At 37.7% G+C, this 18,675-nt stretch overlaps 1 protein-coding gene across 1 annotated transcript in view; it reads right to left on the bottom strand.

Annotated features, from left to right (window-relative positions):
- LOC134751799 (protein enabled) overlaps positions 1-9,144 on the bottom strand; it is a 168,415-nt gene extending 159,271 nt beyond the window's left edge. The window contains exon 1 of the mRNA XM_063687289.1: positions 8,468-9,144. Within this exon, the coding sequence (XP_063543359.1) occupies positions 8,468-8,985 (518 nt within the window). The 5' untranslated portion in view covers positions 8,986-9,144. The remainder of the gene's footprint in view (positions 1-8,467) is intronic.
- Positions 9,145-18,675: the final 9,531 nt, after the last annotated feature.

Here is an 18,675-nt window from a genome sequence, read left to right as displayed (position 1 = left end):
GCGAAACCCTTTGTTTTGGTTTTAAAAACCCTTATATAAAGCTACCACATTTGAGTAATCGGTAGCCCAAATACCCTTACAAAACCCTTATCATCCGCTCACCAACACCTTGCATATTGCTTATAAGGGTTAGCCTTATAAAGGGCTTCCCTTTTAGCATATAAGCGTGCTAATTTAAGTCGTCTACCTTGTTCATAAAGCACACATTACTTCGAATCCGAGCGATCGTCGGCGGCGATGGCGGCGTTCTTTGACTAGGCACGTATTTTCTTTCCTTTTCATACCCTACCGTAGATATATACTAATCCTGTCTCTTTCACGCAAAGGGAAACCTTTATAAATAGCGCTTAAAGATAAGGGTAACCCTTATTAAGAGCTAGCCTTATTTTTGGTTAGCTTTTCGGTAAGGGTTAGTCAAAGGTAAGGGTATGAATGGGCTTGCAGTTCAAAAGGGAAAGTCTTTCAATGTGTTAGCCGTGTTTAAGTGTCGCCCATTGAAAGGGTTTTATCGCGGAAAGGGTTGTCCGGTCCCTGGACACAACCGGCTGACGGTTTTTTAAATTTTAAATAGCTTTTAAACCAGGGTTTGAAAGGATAATTATCGATGATAGTTATTTTTATGCCTGATAATTATCGATTTGATAATAATATAACCTAAAATTAAGACGAGATTTTAAAATTTACTAAAGATTTCAGATTTCAGATGATTTATTGATAAATGTACATCTCATTTACATGTCAAACACAAAACAAAACAAAACAACAAACTAAACAAAAACAGAAAACAAAGAAAATAAATATTCCATACCTGGGACAATTATCCCATATTTATCGGATAATTATCGCGATAATTATCAAAGACTATAATTATCTATAATTTCGAACCCTGATCTATAAACTATCATCTGACACAATATCAATCGGGAGGCTATTACTGAAAAAACATTTTTTTTACATGTTCAGTCATCAACTCAGTGTTTCCACCACGATACAACCGGCTATTTTTTTAATTCATGAATAGCATCTAAACTATCACCTGACAAAGTATTAGCCGGGAGGCGATGACTGACGATATATGCTCCTGGCCCGCGGTCTATAACATGCAACGTTGCAATGCATCTCATATAAAAACTATTGCAACGCCTATCAAACATACAAGTTATCGTACAAATGAATCTGGGGTTAACGCAAACATTGCCTTCGACGTGGGCTTGCCGTCCTACACTTCACTTTTACTTTTGCGACATAAAAAAGGTTCGGATTTGGCCTAGTTTGGTAATACGTAGGCAGGAGGTCATTAGTTTCACTTATTACTAATACGATGGGCTAGCGAAAACTATGAAGATATAGTATGGAACTGAATACAAAACGCGGGCTTTCGGATTTATAGTCACCAAAAAAAAGTTTTTTTTAATGTGATAGTCAGCAAGCGAGCAGACGAGCCGCCTGATGGGAAGCAGTCATCGTCGCCCATGGACATAAGCAAACATCACAGGAGCCGCTTAAGCATTGCCGACCCTTGAGAACCCTAAATACCCGCTTCTTGAAGAATCCCATGTCGTAGCGCAAAGGGAAGGCAACTCATTCAACGTTCTGAGAAGAAACGAGCGAGATGCCCGCTTATTCTTGGTAGTCACACGCAGTACATATGTGACGTTTTCAATCAAAAGGTACCACATTGTCGCTTACCATAAGGACGAAAATTGCTTGTAACTTTATATGAAAAACCTGTCAGAGCGTCCTTATGGCAAGCGACAATGTGGTACCTTTTGCTTGAAAACGACACATAGAGACTATAGTAAATAGAAACTCGTATTCATTAAGTGCTGTGCAAATTATGTTACGGCGCTGAAGAATGAGATATTAATGTATGTATGTATGTGTATGTATTATATTGATGTATTTTAATGAATATTTAAGTTGTATCATAAAATATTTATAGTAATCGTAGGTACGCTATTTTCTTAAATCTATAGAAATATTGATACTTAGGGTAACTCCAGCCAGCAGATCCTGCAGCAAGGACTAGGAAGAGGAGACTACAAGGGGGAGGCGATGATGATAGAAAATAGCACTGTAAGCACAGAGTAACTAATAGTACGCTAATAATAGTAATAGTAATAGTAGTAGTAGTAATAGTAAGCTCGCCTGGCTCTGCTGATTCAACCTAAGTGGCAGCGAGCCGGTGGAGTATGTCAGGCTATTTTCTTAAATCTATAGAAATGAAAATAAAATGTTTAAGTTGACTTTTCACACACGTATTTATTTAGTTTATATTAACTGGATAATTGAACAAAATCGCACTATAAACGAGCATCTTCATCTCCACAATCCATCACGCAACCCCAGACATTGTTTACTAACATCAACCTCATCTTTAAACTTATTAACATGTATACAATTGTGCACTTTATGGCATTGTAATAAAAATTATATGCAATAGTTGCAGAGTCAACCCACATGTGGCCCGCATCTTGGTTTCGCCATGCTGCCGGGCCCACACAAAGTACCACTCTCGCAAACCTAATACTAACTTTAATGCAATGGAATAAGGTTGAGTTTCTAACAGCGAAGGAATGTGTAAATTAAGAATAACAATAGGTAAGTAATAGCAGTAAAGCTGCTGGTTTTGCAATGTGAAGAAAAAGAGCTTAAAGGCACACTTTGGGGCATTCAAAACCGATTCAAGTCACAATCTAGGCTAAATGCTTGTACTACGGGCACTGATGAAAATACGATATTCATGACTCGGGATCGAATGTGGAATAAATTGAAGGACAATGAAAACTGGCGCCTTTGTCAAATTTTTACATGATATACAGATGAATAGGTACTTATGTGACGGAAAGTTTCCCAAAATTACGAAATTTCCACTTAGAAATAATTTCAGAAACTTCTCATATTTTTGTATGTGAACCGTAATTATTCCATTTCCAGAATGAAAATTTGTTTTGTTCTTGTGAATTTATTCCTGAAATTTCCGAAAACTTTTCCAACTATTTGGAAACTTTCCGCAACTTTCACATCTGTACAGATCAATTTGCTTTTACCGGTATTCAAACTAGATACTGCTATTTACGTGGCCAGGTCCACTGACAACTTTTACCTACAGGTCAATGCGGCCAAATCCGTCATAGGGGAAATTCCATACGTAAATACGAGAATATATTTCTTTTTATTTCAACCCTAGGAAAAAGAGACTATCTGCTTTTGACTGCTGAAAACTAAAAGCAATAATAAATTGTAAACTTATACCGTATGGCGGATTTGTCCGCTTTGACCTTAATTTGTAAAGAAAGACTAACATTTTTCGTTAAAATCTCCTCGTAGATTTCGTTGACAAATCGCCATTGTAACCATTTCCTAACCTACTGAAGAAGGCCCTTTGAATACATTCTTATGAAACGCGTTACGTATGGGCCGATTGTATTCTGTCCTACGCGAGATATTATCCTCCGTTTAGTTCAACTGCCGAACAAAGGATAAGCATGTCCGACATTTCAAATGGTAATGTGACATAGATATGTTATGTTATATGGTTAACAATTCGATATGCTAGTTATAAACACTGACTAAATAAAGCGACATTGTTTTATCGCTTATTTTAGGGTCGTCGTTAGTTTTATTTATTCATGGACATTTTATTATTTAATATTCAAATTGTTACCAACTTATTATTAGTTTTTTTAACAGGAAAATTTACCCACTATTTTCATTTCTGTCGTAATATTTTCTATATTGTACTTTTATTTTATGTTAAAATTATTAAATCGTCAATTATTTGCATGTCGTGTCCTCGACTGAATACTGAAACATGTAAACCTTTTCTGTTTTCATCTTATGCACGTATTCAAGCAAATAAAGAAATTCTATTCTATTCTATTCGTCGGCTGAACCGAGCCGTACTTACGACGTGTTTTTCGCTCGTATTACGTAGATATAAAGCTTTTTTTCTATCACACAATAGGTGTGGGAAGATCCTTAACCAATAACTAAATAAACGGATATTGTTATTTTATTATTCGAAAAGTCTTCCAATGGAAAACCACTATTATTGATTTGTCTGAATTTGCTGGCTTCGTATTAAATTCAACGGACTTAAAATAAATGTCATCTATTCAAAATTAATACTCAGCGTGCAGTATCCTTTTGCATTTCCCGAGTCTATAATAATAAAATAACTACTATCTTTTGCCCCCGACTTCGTATGCATGGAGTTAAATGAATAAAATAAACTACCCTATGTCCTTCCCCGAGGAAACTATCTTTGTACAAAATTTCAACTAAATCGGCCGCAGCGGTTTAAGCGTGAAGAGGTAACAGACAGACAGACAAACACTTTCGCATTAATAATATTAGTACGGATTGCCGACGCGGTTTGTAAAACTAACTTATAATTTAATGTTCATAATGAGCATTAATGTACTACATACAACTAAATATTAGTAAATATACATCCATTATCTGTTTACAAACATTCCTGCAAAATTAATTAAGTACGACTGTTACTACTGAGAAAGTGTTATCATTTATCATTATTATCAATCATCGCAAAAACGGGCGCGGTACTATGCGTAAACAAAAACATCCGTTATCTTTTATTACGCTTCCTGTTATCTACTGCTTGCATCTATCTGACCATACATACATACATACATAACATATCATACAGTGTGCACACAGAATGAACATAAATGCGCAAAAACAGACGCAGTTGGCGCTGAAATCGTGTTTCCGTACCTTGTTTAATGTAGTTAAAAATTCGAATAAGTATGACCCAGGAGAATTCTAGCCCGATGATCAATAAGAATCTTTGACATAAATCAGGTCTCCAAACTTTTAATTCGAAGGCCAAGACTAAGCCTTCGATTCTCCTGCTTCCTTTAGTAAAGAACTCAAAATAATGGTACTCGAGAAGATGCTAGCCCGGTCAACGAGGACCTTGGCCAAAATCAAAACCCTCCTAACTTCCTTTTCGCGGGCCGGATTGTATGACTGACTGTGTCCCTTGCCATGAGAGTTGGAGACCCCCTAGTCTTAACACGCTACGCCACTCTTACATATTCTGTTCTGAGCCAATTCGCCAAAACATAGAGATAACCAAAACACAAGCTCATTGGAATGAGAACAGCAATATGCCAACGGCTATCACATTACGAACCAAATAGATAAGAACTATCCACCCGCGCGCCCCGGCTTCGCACGGGTTACACAAAACCTTAACAAATTATACACCTCAACCTTCCTCAAGAATCACCATATTGATAGGTGAAAACCTCTCTCCCCTGGCTCAAGGGCTACGGCCGGGGACTTTTGATATGTTCACCTAACTAGTCCAAACAAAGTTACGAAAACGAAAATAGTGTTCCAAGCATTTCCCTCTATAACTTTTTTTGAGCATTCGTTGCCTGACCTAGTTATTTAATTTAGTGTGTATTTTCAATAAGAGTCCATCTAATCCATTAATTGGCAACTGGCAAGTTATCTATTACGCAAAACTTGCTAGAAAACATGTAAACAATCACATCCTACACGCAAAGGAAACTATTTAGAGTCGATTAAAGATTGCGACAAAAAACATTGAAGGAATTCTTCTACTAACAATGTACAGTCGCCATCAGATATATATTATCAGAGCGGTCAAAGTGCTCAAAAATATCTGAACACGCACTCTAACGCCTTGACAATAGAGGTGAGTGTGAATTTGTGAGCACCTTGACCGCTCCGATATATCTGATGGCGACTGTACCTATGAACGTAAGCCAGTAATATATTTTTATGACCCAAGTTCTTACCAAAATAACTTATAATGTGATGAAATTTCAGTCCGGAAGAAGTGATAATGTGGGTATAGCTAGCGTTTTTCAACCCACCGACGGAGCGGCAGCTGACTACCCAAACCTAAAGGCATCATCTTCCTTATTCACAAAAAAAAAATATATAAATTAAGATTTGTTTGTATAGATCGATTCACGAAAGCTAGCGCGGATTTGCAATGAAAATGTTGACAGTATGTACAAATCTCGCGCCAGCTCTTATGAATTTACCAAGTAACTAACACGACATGGACGCAAGGTCTGAAATAAAAACAATTTAATCGAATAAAGATTCTAAGTATTTCAAATAGACCTTATTGACTATACAATGTGGTGCTTTTAGTCTGGTGACACTTGATGCAATAGGAATCAAGGCAATGACTAACATGGTCTGATAGTGCTATATGATTGGACGTGATTTCCGTGTCAACATATCTTTTATATGTGTCAACTGTTATCTAAAATACATACATACTAACTTGTCAAACAGCAACACTTTTAACTTACCATAGATAGACTTTAAATAATAACTTTATATGTTATATTATATAGTATGGAAAAACATTATGGGCCCTGGAGGGAAAGTGCCTTAAAACCTTAGCTCATTTTACTTAAAGGAAAGATTTTTTCCCCTCACCAGCTCGGAAAGTTGTCTTTTATCCTTCAAGACAAGCGGGGAAAAACGCGTTTTATCCACTAGTGGGGAAAGTAATTTGACCTTGGATGGAGCGTGTTTAAGTAGCTTGACAGATAACAAAACGTAAAACGCTCATGGTAATGGTTCGTTCGATATTAATTATCATTAAATAAATGGTTTGAGAGTCTAATAAAAAATACCAAATTTAGCTTTATTTAATGATTTTAAGTCATAAACCTTAAAATTCCATAAGAAACGTTTGTTATTTATAATGATGTTAAATATTATTCTGAACTCACAAGTTGAGTCGATGCAATTTCAAAACGCATCGTTGACATTTCATACGTCAGAAATGTCAACAATTTTTTTTTCTTAATAATTTCTCGCGTAAAAATACACAACTTCCAGAGTTTTCTGTTATAATTTCGTAAAAAAAATTAGTGATTCCAGTGATGAAGATGATCTAACGCCTGTGGATGTTGCACTTTCCTCGCTATAGTGAGGTGAAAAGTTTTGTGTTACACACGGGTGCAAATGTATTTTACTTCTCGTGTGTTGAAACACTCGCTACGCTCAGGATTCTATTTTAGAACCACTCGCTTCGCTCGTGATTCAACTATAGAATCGTTTCGCTTGCTCGTGTTTCAATTCTACACTCGCGGGTAAAATACAACTTTGCACCCTTGTATAACAAATAACTATTTAAATTCGCTTGTCTCGCCCGGGAATGGAACCGACTAAAATTTTCCAAAAATAAACACTCGGTATTTTAATAGTAGAATACAGCATGGTAGTATTATGGTGGTATGTTGGTGGTGGTGTAGTATGGTAGTATTTTGTAGTAGTAGTAGAATACAGTTATGTATTAGGTCTTACACTCGTCTATCGTACATAATATACATAAAATCGAATATTTAGTACTCAAGAATCTTTTTAGTCAAGTCAAATCTTTTAAAGCAGTCTTGTTTCTTTTTAAAAATAAGAGAACGTTTCCTTTAAGTAAAATTTAAATACATAGAAAACACCCATGACTCAGCTGCAACTGCAACTGCTCCATTTACAACTTCTATCGAGTTTTTAAGAATTCTCTATCAGGTGGAAGGAAAATTGATAACGAATGACGTCACTACGAATCGGATATAGAGTGAATTATTATGACCAACACTTCGGACTAACATATCAAGTTAAAATGCCAAAATTGAGTCACGTTTTTCTGCGACATTTATTAGGGCAATGCGTTTCGGAGAACAACAGATTTCTACGAAAGGGCCGTTTAGCTATTGCTTTTCAACGTGCGAGTTGCGTTCTCAGATGGACCAGTGTAAGCTAATCCGTAAGAGTACCTTTATCAGAAAGTGGTTATACTGGTTCTATTGCGTACTCGACTTTGGTAGTGATTATAACGACCGAGGGATTGTTATTGATGTTATTGTTATTGCATTCAGACGCCCGCATGTGTTTTGGAGTACGAACTTTCTAAAATGACGAAAATACTTGTAGTTTAGATATTAAACCTTTCGTAGGCTTGATGATGGACATTATAGGACCTTCCATCTCTTCACTTTCACATAGAACATTAATCTGGGGGCACGGTGCCGGTGCTCCCGCCAAGACAAGCAGTCGTCGTTTTTATTGAACCCTCATAACTTGGGTTTGGATTATACCAGATTGAGATGACAGATGTCAGACGCATAGCAAAAACTGAAAACCCTGATACTAAATTTCAATATAACATTTGTATTTCGTTCTGTTATTCAAATTGCGTAGGTTTATTATGATGTTAAGTTACAATGAAATGAAACATATGAAGTGTATGTGGAGTCCTATCGGCCAGCAGAGGAACTGTACCCCAATCCCTCTCGTGATAGCTTGTGCCTAGCACTCTCAGCAGTGGAAAGTAAAACGTAACCTATACTATTATTATGTAATTATAGGCGAGCAGCTATTTATCTGATGACTTAGCTATAGGCAGATTTATTATTAAGTGTTATAAAATAAAAATAAAACAACTTACTGCGCCCAATACTCCTCCCAATTCTTCTCCTTGCTCGAACCATATCCTCTCGGCAACGTTGCAGTCCTCCCTCTCCCATTCAGAGACGCACACGACCCTCTCTTATCCGGCAGACTTAACACAGAATGTCGTTGTACAGGCTCCGAACGAAATGATTGAAACGAGATTTGAGATCCCATTTCATCTGATTTTAAGCTTGTTTGGGATCCGCGACCATTTTGATTGTGGTATTTTAACGCGCCATATTCTCCGTTTAGGGATTTACTGCCTGAGTTTATTTCGCTGTTAACTCTTGCTAAAGGCGGTCTTGGAGCTGGCCGTCTGTATTCTAAACTTTCGCCCCTACTGAAGGAACTAGTCCTCTTAACCATCTTTGGCGACTCTTGGACGTTAATCAGCGAGGTCATTTTGCTCTCCATCTCCAAGTCTATCTCGTTTTCCAGCTGAGTTTGTACGTGCGCTAGCATCTCCTCTAGATCCCCCAAATCGGGATCTATGTTCATTTTAACACGACGCATTATCACTTTTGGAATGTAACGTTTTGTGTATCACAGTTCACTTTCACTAAAAAAATATGACAGTAAATCGATGGGTTTCGTCAATTTGAGTGAGTCACATTGTGAAGGCGGATGGCGGGGAAACGTGCGCGCGCGTCGATGTCTCGAGTGCTACTGATTGACTGATTGTATGATTGACGGACATTAAGGGCAAGGCTACACGCGTCGCAAGCGCAACTGTATAATTTATTAATTTGTGGTTCCAGTTTTTTTAACTGCTCTGATAAAGCAATTTTAGTGATAATCTATTCTTAGTTACTGATTTTAATATTTGAATTATTTACGCTGCTTTTATCTGAAAATAATATGATATACATACATGGTAAAAGATGTTATTAACATTATGTTGACAGTGACACTGTTTGATAAATTTAATAAGGTTAAGAATACTTTGTGAGGTCATACTAAACGATATTCCCTGGGTAGATACATATCTATACCACCTACCTATACTCAAATAGAACATTGTGAAAATTGAATCTACCACCTACGACATGTAACAGCTTCATAGTTTTCATCTTCTTATCGGTTAGTCTTAAAGTAAAATATAAAATATTTCCAAAACATCAGGAAAATAATATTTTTAAATCTTTTTACAGTTTAGACTCACTTGTTTTAGTCACTCGCGCGACATGTTTCGGAGAGCCTAGGTCTCCTTTCTCAAGCACTAATAGTGCGAGCAGCGTTCACGACGACCGTGTATTGTGTGTTAGTATGTCTCACAACAGTTTAAATTCGAATAATATTTTTGTAAAAATTTTCGGTACCTTTAAAAGATAATCGTGTAGCCTATCCCTATGTTTATCTCCACCTCCAGTAACAAAGGCGAGTTAACCTCGGTGCACATCACACGTTATCTTGACACCCGATACAGATAACTTGACAGAATCATATTATTATTACACGTCACATTATCGACCTTACCACACCGTAATACGGGGGTAATTTTTACTAGGATTTTCTAAAACAGGCTTGGAACGCGACGTTGTTTTTCTGAAGCTACAAATAGGTATTCCAAGATTGCATGAAAGCGGGTTACGGTGAAAACTAGATGTAAGCTTATATGGCTTGGTAATTATATTTTTTATAATTTCTAATAATTTGTAGTCTACTTGCAATTAACTAGTCTAGAAAGCCCTTTAGTGTTTCTTACTGACCTATCTATTTGTAGGAAATCTGGGTTAGGAACTTTTGTGTTTAGTGTCCATCTACATACGATGAAGATATTTGCACCGATAATTTCATAGAAATTTGACATTGCTGATGATATGGCCACACTTTGTGATTGTAAATGGCATGCAGAAATAGCTTGGTCCAAATATTATAGATTTGTGAGGCTTAAATGTGAAAAGAATAAAATTCTTACCATCAGGTGGGATCGTGATCAAACGGCTCCCTATACATCATTAAAAAAAAGTCAACCATAAACACATGCTCTGCTGTATCCGTCATGCCTTAGCCTTATGTTACTCGTACCCATTTACCTATCTGTAGCACCTGACAAAACATTGATCGCTGTAGCTTATAAAACAGACAAGGTATTACGTGGTTTAGTTTGACATTGTATATAGGTGAATTGACTTTTCATTGACACTCGTTGCCATGGTTACGTTTCCCTGCTGGCCTGGGTTATACTTTAAACCCTGGTTTCATGACATTTTAATTAAATAAACATACCTTTTGTGGTAGGTATAGCCCTTTTTATAATGGGGCATCTACCAAGCATGTTACTAGAACGCGTTACAGCAATTTTTTTTTAACTATTACTATTTCCCTCTGGCTATAATATTAGAAATTATAAACCATGGCCTATTAGTTAAGTCATGTGCGTATTCTACGAGTACAATCAGATTTAAGTGATTGCTAACTGCTACTATGTGACGCCATCTGAATTGCAATTAACAAATCTACTGCATCTATGTATGTATATTTGGCCAGTATAACTTGCACCGACTAGAGTTTGTCCAAAATAACTCTGCACCTATTTACTTTAACTTTTCAAATTCAAATCTTGTGGAGATGCCACAACAATGTAGAGGATTTGAGCTGGAGTGTCTCCACGGGCTGGAGTGTCGTTACAGGAGTGTAGCGCTACCCCGTTTTTACGGTTCCGTACCCAAAGGGTATAAACGGGACCCTATTACTAAGACTCCGCTGTCTGTGTCTGTCCGTCTGTCACCAGGCTGTATCTCATGAACCGTGATAGCTAGACAGTTAAAATTCACAGATGATGTATTTCTGTTGCTGCTATCAACAAATACTAATAAAAACATAATATAATAATACTTAAGTGGGGCTGCCATACAACAAACGTGATTTTTTTGCTGTTTTTTGCGTAATGGTACGGAACCCTTCGTGCGCGAGTCCGACTCGCACTTGGCCGGTTTTTCATGAAAAATGGGCACTATAGCTATCGAATTACGGGAAAACCTGGGATAACTAACTGACGTCATAATGTTTTCACCGAAATTTGAAGTTAATGTAGACAATTACTAACATTGCATATAGTCTGTGTATATAAGTAGTTTGGTCTGATGGTTATTCCCACTAGTTACCACAAAGTTCTTACCAGTGGTAAACTACTGGGATTTTTTTCCCAGTAGTACCCACCAAAATTTTGTTAGCGTTCAATAACGTGTTATCTTAAACTAAATTGTTACAACATGGACCCTAGGGTATAGCAAGTTTTGTACGAGTCAGACGTGTCAGTACGTGGACGAGTCAGACCGGGTTATTCCCAGTAGTTACCACAAACTCGGTTTGGGTTTGAGTAAAAAATGGGAAAAAAAAATCTTAGTAGTTACCACTGGTAACAACTTGGTGGTAACTAGTGGGAATAACCCGGTTTGACTTGCACACGTTATTGTTAAAGGCCTCTACTCACCATGCAAGAAACCGTTATGCAATTTTTGACACATTGCTCGATCGATCAATTCGTTGAACCCAACTTTTAGCCATAAATGTTGTATAATTTGTTGTCAAGGTATTAAACATCAGGGGTCTAACTTCATTAGGTACATCAGATATGAGCCAAGATAGTAGGTAACAAGTAATCAAGCCAATTAGGCCTGGATTTGTTGGGACAATGATCCTATTGCCGCGATTGCCCTTTTCATTTGCGAAATGGGGAACTAGACTAACTTTCAATTAACTAATTGAGAGAGACACTTTAGTAATCGTTACAGTTAAAACATTTAAATAATCATATTAAGAGGAAAGTGGACGATTCCTCTATGGATATTGACTTTATAGAAATATTTTTACACAATCTGATGAATAAAAACGACAGCAATTGTTTGATTTTTCCTTTTTTTTATCTTATCAAAAAAAACAAAAGACGAAGGAGTTTTATCGAACTAGCCCTCTCCATTCGGGGCAGATGCCTAGACCACTCGGTCATCCGGGCCAGGGTCGGATTTGGCAAACTTAATTTCAGTTTATTTGACAGAATTCGGTCTGAAACTACCGAAATAAGGCAAGGTTTTCTTTTAATACCAGGAGCCAGGTTTTGAAAGAGAACATGCAACTCTCCCCTAAGCAAGTCAGTTGGATCAATGAAATAATAATATTAACATAATGATTCTCAAAACAAACTGATACATTCGCACGGAGATGAAAGAAAATAAGTGATAATATAATACACTTTCAACATCATGTGTTTACATAACTGGAAATGGGAAGTATAAAGTTGATATATATATAAAACATGACCCTGAGTGACTAAAGGATAACGCACAGAACAAAGGAGATCTACCTAAAGTAGGAACCTTAACCATTTTTCGCCGAGAAACCATTCGTAAATAAGTATGCTAGTACCTTTAATAAGTGTCTTGAAAGTTTTCAAAAATAGTCTCAATATCTAAGGCTGTGTTTCAACCAGGAATATGCAAGGATGCGTAGGAAGAGATGTGTTTTTTAAGAACTAATAGAATCACTTCATTTATTGAGATATGTATCCTCGCTCAGCACATCTCTAGTGGACAATATTCTCGCACATTCTCGCACATTTCAGGTGGAAACAGATAAAACCGATTTATGAAAGTTCATAAAAACTTGATATTTAAGATTGTGATTCGTACTGTTTATTGAGGTGCAATTTGGTACTTTTATGTTCAGACATCATTACTTTGTAGCAATTTCAATGCAACATTGTTGTTTTAAAGGTCTCTGTATAGCTAGTACCTACTCAATTCCAGCAGAAATGATTAATTGGAGTTATTAACAGTAATATGAACCTTAATTGGTCTCTCTTGAAATTGTTTTTAGAAATTGGTTTAACCACTTTTTCACCACATACGTGTCATTAGAATTTAGTTCCGATTCATGGTTCATTGGAATATATGTAGATTTTTCGGGAAAATCTTCTAGATTTGTGCGGCCTGGAAAAGGGTTAATTCAACTAGGTACACTGTATAAAATTGCTACAAAATTAAAGTGCCTGGGTTATGTAATTATGTTATACATAATATGTATATAATATATAAATACTTAAATACATAGAAAACATCCATGACTCAGGAACAAATATCTGTGCTCATCACACAAATAAATGCCCTTACCGGGATTCGAACCCAGGACCATCGGCTTCACAGGCAGGGTCACTACCCACTAAGGGTACTATTACCCACTAAAACTTGTCACTCACTGCAAAAAACGCCTATATTATGTGTATCACAATTTATAACAAGTTACCGGATCGTTTTAAAGACATGGATCTTAAACAATTCAAGTCAAACACAAAAATGTGGCTTATAGAAAAATGTCTTTACTGTGTTAATGATTATTTAAGTTAGTCATAAGTATGTGCAGTATTTAGATAAATATGTAAATATGTGTTGCAAATGTATGTACACCTGAAAAGGTAAAGTCTCAGTGTAACTGAACGTGTAATTGTATATTCGACCTGCAATGTAACCTGATTCTTATATACAATAAAAACTAACTAACTAACTAAGGCCAGACCAGTCGTCAAACATCAGCAAAGGGATTGTAATCAAAGATAAAGAGGATAACCGTAATAAACCCGTAAAAACTTTCTCCACTGCATCATCTAGCCGTCAAGGTTCACCTACAATCGATAATCGCCGTGCTCGGCCGGCAATTCAGAAGCTCTTGTGATTCGGTATGTCCGGCTTTTACTGTAGAACGCCATTTCCGCGAGGAGTCATTATGGCAAAAGTACCGTGATCTACGCTATGAGGTCGTGTTTCAATGAAATTGTTTTATGGGCCAATTCGAAGTATAGTTAAACTAGCGACCCGCCCCGGCTCCGCACGGGTTACACAAAACCTTTACAAATTATACACTAAAACCTTCCTCAAGAATTACTTTATTTATAGGGGAAAACCGCATCAAAATCCGTTGCGTAGTTTTACAGCGAAAAGCGACTTTGTTTTATACTATGTAGTGATATTCGTTGGTTAAACTGTAGTTTTTATTTCTTCAACCAAAAACGTCAATTTTGACACTGACAGATCAGTATAATATCGGGAACAGATCGAATAACTAAAACTCGAAATGGCCTGTTAGTGGCCAGTTTGAAAGTACCTATACTTTTGTGTCTAGCACTACTACTAATCGTTGACTTCGGTGGACTTAATGTTTTCAATGAGTGTAGGTAAAGGTTTACGAATTGTAAGTTGAAAGTGTACAATACTGATAAAGTGACGCATAAATAGAGTAAAACTGTGTAAGTTCTGTTCCACTTGCAGGCTCTATAGGTAAAATTGTCGAAGATTGTTGATTTTTGCACCACTTACCACGATTTTGAAATCCAGCTAACGTTATAATATTTTGATGAGTCATTAAAGAATATTAAGAGAATAGAGCGATTCACTACACGATTCAGTTAATCTGTCATTACTCATTAGCAGTAATTATGATTGGTAATTAAACGGTAATTAGTAACAACCTCGTTATTTGTGATACAAATGGGTGACACAATGGAAGGTATGATTATAGACAGGTAAATAGGTGTATTGCGTCACCAGTCACACACACTAAATTATATAGCTGTAAACACAGCTGCAAAAGTGCTTACCTACCCACTTTATCAATATCATTTATTCATAAAGATATGCACTTTTGTAACTCGCTGTACTTTCCCATTTTCAGCATCCTGCATTGAGTATGATGAAACTGTGTAAACTTTTACTGCCGACAGTGGTATTACTCTTATGTAAGTGAGAAAGAGAACGTACATTATGGATTACACTATTCTAATCCGGTGTAATGACCCATACACAGCTAATAAAATTGCCACCTGAAATAGTTTCAGAGGAACCCGGAACTCAGAACTCGGCTTCGAAACTAGAATTATACAGAGGTGCCAAATAGAATAAAGATATTCGCGCTTTATCAGCACCCGGTATTTCAACCAGTGGCGTAGCTAGGCGTGGGCGAAGTGGGCCGTCGCCCACGGCCTCGCGCCCCAAGGGGGGCCTCGGGCGGGGCCCCTTCGGGCACGGTGAAAGAAAAGGGCCTCGCAGATGCGATTTCGCCCACGGCTAGATTAGTTCACGCAATGGCACTGATTTCAACTTCAAGTGCTGTACCGCCCTTTAGAATGAGCAGTTTGAAAATCTAATCTCTAGTAGCACTCGTACTTGCGCTTAAGCCCTACCCTGTCTAATTATGCCGTGGCACAGGAACCAGTGCTAACAATGTTAATTGGGAGCCAATGGCCGCCCGGCTCTGTATTGGCCGCATCCTGTCGCGTATCCGTCGTGTAATTGTGGTGAAATTACTGGCAGCTCTTTGGTTACAACGGGTTCACAGTTATCTATGCAATCACTGCACTAAATACAATTGAAACCAGTTTTATAGATCATCGCTCATCGCTTTATGATGGTGGTGGTGCGCGTGCCGGTTTCTGCTGGAAACCATCGTGAGCGCGGACTTTTGGCCGAAGGGTGTGGTATTTCGGAGGTTTCGTGGGAATTTTCCGTATCCTACACCTCAATAGATAAGTAGATAACTGATGTGACGCCGACATTATTTTTTTTTAGCTTATAACTTATAGGTATGAATCTATGGGTTAGTTGCCTGAAAATAAATGATTTTATTTTTAGTTCCCCCATCACGTCAAATACGACAAAGAAAGTCTTTTTCTCAGTGGTATCATAAAACGAAAAACGTGTCCATCTTTGAACAACATTGATTTATTTACGCTTGACCAACATTGATCAAAGCGCTTAAGGCTTACGATTTAAGTATTTATCTCAGTGGGTAAAGAATTTATACACCTTACATTTCTCAGCAGGAGCCTTAAACAGTTAACAGTTTGAATAGTGCAGTACCTACATGGTAAACGCTATCATACTCGTAGTGATAAAACAATGGCATTGCAACAACATACCGTACATTATTATATACTGTCATATTATACAGTATACTCGTCCATACAGCCCGTACAAGTGGTAGCCGTTATTTTTTGTTATCTGCTGATGGCGGAAGCAGTGTCGCAACCGAAGTATTCCACGTGCTACTACCACAAAGACGAATCAACGACTCAAGCGTACCCGTTTCAGTCCGTCTACTCTAAGATAACTCTGCACCAGCTTAGACAGAACAAAGTGTGGAGGTGTCATTAATAGAAGTTTGACTTGAATGTTATTTATGATGACATTTTCATACTTTGTCTTGGCAAATGCCATGCAGAGTTAGCTTGGTCGGACATCCGATAAGACGGCCGCACCGCACATTCATCGCCTTTCGCTGTCAGCATCACTCTCGCACTGTCCAATCGTGACACAGCGACAGATGATAAAGGGGTTGCCATCCTAGCCCCTATGGAGGTCACGTTACGATGGTGCAAGATTGCATGAAGCAGTGGGAATGCACGGCCAGATAAGCCCCCGCGCAGAGTGATACAGTGCACGCTTGCGCATGAGTGGATCTCGGAAACCGGCGCTTAGGAAATTCGCGTTTTTTGCACGTGTAGGGTGTAACTATGACATTGTGCAGAGTTTGTAGAGGGCGTACGTGTTTCAAGCAGTTTAAACGCGTTACTATAAGGCAAATAAAGTATACATCATCATTCTTATGCCAAAGTAAGAATAAACTACAGCTTTTTCAAAGCTGAGTAAAGTGATGTATTTTATTTTACGTAAAATGTGATTTTAGATCATGTGTATGTGTAGACACTAGACACATACAAGATTACATATATATCTTAAAAACATTATAAAATATTAGCGATTACCTGAATGTATATGTAGCGATTGCGTTTAGAATTTTAGAACTAACCAGGCAATAAAATAAAACAATAACAACAGGATTACGATTGATATAAGACAACAATGCTCTAATTGTAGTGGCTAAGATAAAAAAGGATGACGCTTAAAATAATGAAAAGTGTTTAAAAAAAGGTTTAATCCCATGACTGCACGGAAATTACTACTCAATGCAGTTTAGTTACAGTACAATATGGCGTAATCCTTTCTACAATGGACGGTCAACAAAACATCGAAATTAGGTGGAAGCCCGATATCCGTAGCAAATTGTATGGAAACTCGGCCTTTGTTTTTTGTTCTTGAAACTTGGCTATACAACTTACAAAATTTCCGAACACTTTTCTGAGGTAGAACGTAGAACAGTCTAATAACGACTCTAAAGGGGCCCACTGACTATCAGTCCGCCGGACGATATCGGCCTGTCAGTTAGAACAAAAATTTGACAGCTCCGAACAACTGACAGGCCGATATCGTCCGGCGGACTGATAGTCTGTGGGCCCCTTTAGATCCGTAAAAAATATATGTACGGTGAGATATCACTTATTCTGGTTCAAGATGCCTATGGCAATAACTGCCCTTGCGATGGATATATATTACAGTTATGTCATAAAATCACAATTAACACCAACAAGCAGAGCGTGACGACAAAGAAAGCATAAATAAGACCAAACGAACCATGACGACTTTCGATGCAGAAATTAATCCGAGAACATTGATGGCTAATCAGTCTAATCACGTAGATAGGGATAGCTAATAATTAACTGCAAAATCACGTGTTGAGTTTGAGAACCACTAGACCGTGAAGTCACGGAGGTGAATGATTGGACGAGATGACAGTCGATGTTAACATTTAGCCAATTATTTCATTGGGAAATGATGGTCAACGATCCAAAGTAAACATCATAAAAAATGTGAAAGATTTTTTTGGATTTCCTCCCTTTGAGGTCGGAGGGCATGACGGCAATGACGGCATATGATATGAGGATATGACACAGACCGAAACCCACATATTTGCAGAATCGCGGCCAAAACAAGTATGTTTTACGATAGAAACAGGTGAAACGTTTTATTTGTTTACAGACCATTTTGCAATAAAAGCGCTTCTTTTCGCAATTAAAAATGAAGCTTTTTATCGCTTTGAAAGCTGCCGGAAATTAGCTTAATAGCATACATCCGGTGTCATTGAGGTGGTAAGGTCACACGGGGTCGAGGGAAATAGGGTGGCGAATATACCTAGGCTGGTAGATAATTCGTGCAGCTAAGAAGCAGGTTTAAGTCGTTTAAGCCGAAAGTATCACAACGATTCTGGATCAACAGCTCTTAAAAAAAACTAGCTGGAGTACGAACTCAGCCGTGGGTGCCAGTGTGCGTGTTGTGATTGTGACATAGCTTCGTGACCGAGCAGGCTGGTGCAAAT

The sequence above is a fragment of the Cydia strobilella genome, chromosome 23, assembly GCF_947568885.1.
Source record: "Cydia strobilella chromosome 23, ilCydStro3.1, whole genome shotgun sequence".
NCBI lineage: Eukaryota > Metazoa > Arthropoda > Insecta > Lepidoptera > Tortricidae > Cydia > Cydia strobilella.
Note: the sequence above shows the minus strand (reverse complement) of the source record. Positions and strands in the feature narration are given on the sequence as shown.